The 6,965-nt window shown below is 44.9% G+C and overlaps 1 protein-coding gene across 1 annotated transcript; it reads left to right on the top strand.

The window, feature by feature from the left end:
* Positions 1 to 1,592: 1,592 nt before the first annotated feature.
* Positions 1,593 to 3,455, top strand: LINGO2 (leucine rich repeat and Ig domain containing 2). Its single transcript, XM_035141194.2, has one exon. It carries the CDS (start codon positions 1,626 to 1,628, stop codon positions 3,444 to 3,446), a length of 1,821 nt encoding a protein of 606 aa, XP_034997085.1. The 5' UTR covers positions 1,593 to 1,625; the 3' UTR covers positions 3,447 to 3,455.
* The last annotated feature ends 3,510 nt before the right edge of the window (positions 3,456 to 6,965 follow it).

A 6,965-nucleotide genomic window follows, 5' to 3' on the forward strand; every position in this document is an offset into this window, starting at 1 on the left:
TCCTCACCTGTTCTCCACCAGCTACTACAAATTGCCCAAGGGAGGAGGTTATACTGTAACCCCCCCCCAAAAAAAAATCTCCTGTGTTGCAAAACAGAACAATCTGAACAACATCAAGCAACACATAGACTAATAATATATTGACAATATTTATATAACACTATCAAACTGTTTCAAAATTCATAAACAGAAGACATGTAATATGTGCAGGGAGTCACACGCTAGTAAGAGTCAAAACAAAATGAGCTTTCGTGTGCATGCACATGAAAGCTCATACCAATGACAAACTTAGTTGGTCTCTAAGGTGCTATTGGAAGGAATTTTTTTTATTTTGTTTTGACTACGTCAGACCAACACGGCTACCTACCTGTAACTAATAAGAGTCAAGTAACTATACCATAGGGACCCACTGAGCCTAGGGCTTGCTGATCAGAAGGTTGGCGGTTCGAATCCCTGTGACGGGGTGAGCTCCCGTTGCTTGGTCCCAGCTCCTGCCAACCTAGCAGTTCGAAAGCACGTCAAAGTGCAAGTAGATAAATAGGAACCACTACAGTGGAAAGGTAAACGGCGTTTCCGTGTGCTGCTCTGGTTTGCCAGAAGCGGCTTTGTCATGCTGGCCACTTGACCTGGAAGCTATACGCCGGCTCCCTCAGCCAATAATGCGAGATGAGCGCGCAACCCCAGAGTCGGTCACGACTGGACCTAATGGTCAGGGGTCCCTTTACCTTTACCTTTTAACTATTCCATAAGCAGAATGATTAGAATGGTATGTCAGTATAAAGAATTGCTGAAATTGAGGCTGAAGGCCTTTCCACAGTAAATATATCCAAAATGTAGTCGAGAGTGAGCTGGAGCACAGTGGAGCTATAAGAACAGCCAGGGGAGGAGCAAGGGGGTGCGGGCCGCCCCGGGTGTCACCACTGAGGAGGGTGACAAAATTCCAGGCGGCACTCACCATGGGGTCTGCAGCACGCCCAAGCTCAGTTCCGGCACCTCTCGGGTGGGTGCCTTTGCCATTAAAAGAGAACAAGGGAGTAAATGATTTATACTTGTTCTATTAAACATTGTGTTCGTTTTCTCCAGTATAATCCAATCTTTTACCCATAGTAAACATTATGCCTAGAATAAAAAATGTAAAGTATGTCTATGATTTGGAAAAGAGAAGAGATAAAAGAAATACAAGGAATGATACATTTGGAGAATGCAAAGATAAAGGTGGAAACAGAGATTCAAAGAAGTCGAATTGTGGTGGAGGGAAGCTGCGGGTGTGGGGGAGAGTGTTATATGATAAGTATGTAATATTTACTTTAAATGTTTTTGGATTGTTTTCAATCTTCTTTCTTTCTTTCTTTCTTTCTTTTGTTGTTTTGTTTTTTTTCTGTACTATTTACTTAAAATAAATAAATAAAAATGGGGGGTAAATAAAAGAGAACAAGGGAAAACTGTACGTATGTGCTTGGGAAAACAGGTTTGTAAGCTTTGTTGCAGTTGTTTTAACTGAAAATGAATGGGATTTGCCTTAGCGTGAGGCTCTCCTTAAACTAAGCTAACTCTCCGTTTTCTTCTTCTCTTCCCCTCTGTCTTGGCAGGCCTGTGACGGAGGATTAGACAACATCAGTGGAGTCATGCTTCACACAGCCATATCATGCTGGCAGCCATTTCTAGGTCTGGCTGTGTTGCTAATTTTCATGGGCTCCACCATAGGCTGCCCGGCCCGCTGTGAGTGCTCAGCACAGAACAAGTCTGTCAGCTGTCACCGGAGGCGCCTGATTGCCATCCCCGAGGGCATCCCCATTGAGACGAAAATCCTGGATCTCAGCAAGAACAGGCTGAAAAGTGTCAACCCGGAGGAGTTCACAGCTTTCCCTCTGCTGGAGGAGATAGATCTCAGCGACAACATTGTTGCCAACGTCGAGCCCGGAGCCTTTAACAACCTGTTTAACTTGCGCTCCTTGCGCCTGAAAGGGAACCGTCTGAAGCTGGTCCCTTTAGGGGTCTTCACCGGGCTGTCAAACTTAACAAAGCTAGATATCAGCGAGAACAAGATTGTCATTCTGCTGGACTACATGTTCCAGGATCTGCACAACCTCAAGTCCCTTGAGGTTGGGGATAACGATCTGGTTTATATCTCTCACAGGGCCTTCAGCGGACTGCTCAGCTTGGAGCAGCTGACTCTGGAAAAATGCAACTTAACAGCTGTACCAACAGAAGCCCTTTCTCACCTTCACAACCTCATCAGCCTACACCTGAGACATCTCAATATTAACCTTTTGCCTGCATATGCCTTCAAGAGATTGTTCCACCTGAAAAACCTAGAAATAGACTATTGGCCTATGCTGGACATGATCCCTATCAACAGCCTGTATGGCTTGAACCTCACCTCTCTCTCCATCACCAATACCAACCTGTCCACCGTCCCTTATTCTGCTCTGAAGCACCTGGTTTACTTGACCCACCTGAATCTCTCCTACAACCCCATTAGCACCATTGAGTCGGACATGCTTGCCGATGTGGTGCGCCTTCAAGAGCTCCACATAGTTGGGGCCCAGTTGCGTACCATCGAACCCCACGCATTCCAAGGACTCCGGTTCCTCCGGGTGCTGAATGTGTCCCAAAACCTGTTGGAGACCATCGAAGAGAACGCATTCCACTCCACCAAAGCCCTGGAAATCCTCTGCATAAGCAACAACCCGCTGGCTTGCGACTGCCGCTTGCTTTGGATTTTACAAAGGCAGCCCACGCTGCAGTTTGGGGGCCAGCAGCCGATGTGCGCCGGCCCGGACAGCGTCAGAGAGAGGCCCTTCAAAGACTTCCACAGCACCGCCCTTTCTTTCTACTTCACCTGCAAGAAGCCCAGGATACGCGACAAGAAGCTGCAATACCTGGTGATCGAGGAAGGCCAAACGGTGCAGCTGCAGTGCAGTGCAGACGGCGACCCTCAGCCCACCGTCGCCTGGCTGACGCCGCGACGGAGACTGGTCACCACAAAATCGAATGGGAGAGCTACGGTGCTGGGAGACGGCACCCTGGAGATCCGGTTTGCCCAAGATCAAGACAGCGGGATCTATGTTTGTGTGGCCAGCAACGCTGCTGGGAACGACACCTTGTCAGCCACCCTCACCGTCAAAGGGTTTGCCTCCGATCGTTTCCTTTATGCCAACAGGACTCCTATGTACATGACAGATTCCAATGACACCAGCTCCAATGGAACCAATATGAATACATTTTCCCTGGACCTTAAGACAATACTGGTGTCGACAGCTATGGGGTGCTTCACGTTCCTCGGGGTGGTTTTATTTTGTTTCTTACTACTTTTTGTGTGGAGCCGAGGGAAAGGCAAGCATAAAACCAACATTGACCTCGAGTACGTCCCCCGTAAGAACAATGGCGCGGTTGTGGAAGGGGAGGTCCCGGGACCACGCAGGTTCAATATGAAAATGATTTGATGGTTGTGTGCTGCTAGAATTATTAATTCTTCCCCCCCTCCCCTCTCCTGTGGCATTCTGGCCAATCCAACAAGCTTGGTATCTAGGAATTGCCATGCTAGAGGCTCTCGGCCGTCGCAGTGTCAAACGGTACATGGAAGCCAGGAAGACTATCTGAGGTTGTACAGCAAAGCCTCTTGTTTTGAGGCTGTGTGTGTGTGTGTTAGGGCTTTTTTTTGCAGAGTTGGCATACAGTACTAATTGTTTGCATTGCAAATTTTTTGCCATTCTGAGGATCTCAGTAACAAACTGTCGGCTCATGTTCACGGACAAGTGTTCAAAACATTTTCTACCACTACAAAAATAAAAAATAAAGGGAAAAAAACCCTACAGTGTAGGATTTACATATTTAAAGAGAGAGAGAGAGACGTTTGTCTACAACATAACTCTGCAGTGAAATTTGTATCTATAGATCTCATTTGCTAAATCCTCGCATCATACATACCTTCTAGTTGATTCGACACCACAAGATTAATGTATTACTGTATTTTTTTAATATACATATTTAACTGTGTACATTTTAAAGCAATACAAATGAGATGTTTTTGTTCCTTCCACAGTAACTGACCCAAGTGTGATGTCACTTATTCCATAACTACAGCCAAATTCCCAAATCAGACCTCTGTAGTCACCAATGAAAGATGCTGTGGCTTGTGCCTAACCTTACATCAAAGACCAGAGAGAAACTGTCGAGGCAGGCAGAATTTACTGTGTCCCCCTTGCTCTTCTCTTTATGGAAAGAAAGGCATGTGCCTACTTTTGATATAGAATGGAATATTTTTTTAAAGTATCTGTGAGATCACGTTGGACCCGTTTACTTTAAGAGTCCAAGGTCCAACTTCCTAGTCATGGTTGGCACCAACACTGGCAAATTAACTCCACTCTACTCCCCCCTCTGTTTTACTTTCTTATCCATTGTTAAAATGTCAGTGTGCTGGAAGAAAGAACCAGGTTAATTCAGTCTGCCATATTTCTAGGGAAGTGCCATCAGAGTTTTATTTATGGATGAGAACGCCACTCAACAAAAGCCCTTCCCCACTCAATAGCTTCCACAAGGCCAAATTACTGCCAAACTTCAAGCCACTGTCCATTTTGTATTTACAAGAAACACCGGGCTGATCTATACAGTCCTTTGCTGCTGTTTTTATTATTATTATTATTCTCACAGAAATGACCCCTGGCAGCCTGATCGTGTGAAGAACAAAACCCTAGAGGCACCATCTCAGACTCCAGGATGGTGTAAGAGCAGAGAGATTGCTTGCAAAAAGACATGTCATATATTAAATATAAGAAAACCCAATGTATTTTAAGAGCATTTCTTGTGTGTGTTTTTAATACCTCACAATAACTTGTATGCCAGTTACACAACACAAGACCAAAAAAAAAATGCACATGATGTGGAAAGGTGGTTGTGTTTTTGGCATACATTTTAATCGATTATATAAGCAGTAAGATGGCTCCAGTGAGGTACAGGTACTCCTGAGAATCATCGGATCTGAAAATGGCTGCCATCTATGAAGAAAAGCCCTGGTGGGAAAGAATAAATTGGGAACTGGTGGTAGGCAAAGTTCTACTATGCAGGGAGTTCTGTGGCCATAATGCTTCTAAAAAGAACTCCCCACATCTTGAAACAGACCCACCTGTCACAGCTTCACAGCACTCTCTTTTCCCAATTGCATCCCTGAGGTCAAGCGTGCAAGTAAAACAGCAGGGCAAATATTACTGTGTGAACTGGCTGTCCTAAAGGTAAAAGCAAAAATCCATGAATGTCTATCCCTCGGTTCCTCTTTATAATTTGATGATTGCTTTAACTGTTCCTGTTGCCATTTTTGTACTTTGGTTGTCTTGTCTTTATCCACGATGAGAGTGAATACATTGTGGGCAGGAGATGACTGCAGACTGGGAATAGTTACTTGCTAGTGCTGTTGTTGTTTCCCCTCTCGAGATTTTGCAAAAGGGGCTGGGGGAGTTGGACTGCTATCGCAATGTGATAGGATACTGGTATGACAAATTGAGGTGCTGGAGAATCTGATTCTTGTTGACCATCCCAACTATCTAGTTCAGAGGCAGAGGACCTCTAGCTAAGGTTGCCAGACTCAATAGTGGACAGGACTTCTGTGCTTTTAATTGCCCTGCTCTTTTCTGAGTCTGGAAACCTTAAAGAGAAACCAGCAGACTCTTTGTTTAATTTCCAAGCAAAGGGTCTGCTGGTTTCTCTTTAAGGTTTCCAGACTCCGAAGAGAGCAGGGCAATTAAAGGCACAGAAGTGCTGTCCTCTATTGAGTCTGGCAACCCTACCTCTAGCCCTTTCGATGTTGCTGGACTGCAGCTTCCATCATCCCTGGCCATTGGCCATGCTGTCTGCAACTTGTGTGAGTTGGAGTCCAACAGGATCAGGAAGTTACAGAAAAGATTTCTCAATTCCCTGGAACACATCTATAGAATAACAATATCCTCCCCCCAAATCTGATCTCTCAGTGAATGTAAGAAGCCTAACAAGTCATATTGCCTCCAGTTGAGATTTCAAGGCAGTTTTAAGGGATTTAAGGGATCAACCACACACACACACACACACAATCACAATCACAATCCATGGGATTTTGAAGGCAATAATATAGGTTGAGTCATTTCATTTACAGCTTTGTATTCAAATCAAGGTAGGGGCATTTATATAAATTTTCTCAACATCAATAGATGGTATGTTCAACCCCATCATTTAGTATCAAAACAGCATATATACCTATATTACACTTTGTGCAGTTGTATTTGCAAAATTCCTTTTACATCCCAACCTAGTATATTCACGATGATGCAGCATGCTCTTACGTTATGGCGTGGTGGTGGTCTCATGCATCTACGGTATATCCCCACACCACATTAGACAATTAACATAACAGAGGAAAGGGCCAGGGGTGGGCAACTTTAATGTGGGAAGGAATCATGCTATTGGTCCTTCCCACATAGTCTTAAGAGTATGAGAGCACCACGGGGAAACAGCCATGAGGGAACAGTAACTATTCTACTTGTATAATGTAAGAACAAGCCATTAGGCCCAATTCACACATAAGAGCAGATTGACAGCTGCTTATCTGAAACTTCTCCCCACACTTCTCAGGGATCATTTAGATAATAGCACTACAGCTGGGTCTTCCACAGCTGATCACCCAGCAAAGAAGGACCAGAACAGCCAGGAAGGAAAGAGCTGTCTAATTGGCCCCACCTAGAAGGTGCCTGTATCCAGGAGTTCTTGGAGCAGGGTGGGAAGATGTCCATGGAGAAAACTCCACCCACACCCTTGTTGAGTTAGTGTGACTTGCCCTTAAGAGTGACTCTGGACATTGGGAGAAGGTTGACAGGATGCACACACAATTCACGCTTCTTATTTCTTTGTTTCCTCTCAAAACATCAAACTGGAATTTGAACCTCTGAGCTCCAGAGGCAGAGGCAGTTCATGCATTTCACTGCAAGGGGAGGTACAGG

The sequence above is a fragment of the Zootoca vivipara genome, chromosome 16 (genome assembly GCF_963506605.1).
Source record: "Zootoca vivipara chromosome 16, rZooViv1.1, whole genome shotgun sequence".
NCBI classification, from domain to species: Eukaryota; Metazoa; Chordata; class Lepidosauria; order Squamata; family Lacertidae; genus Zootoca; species Zootoca vivipara.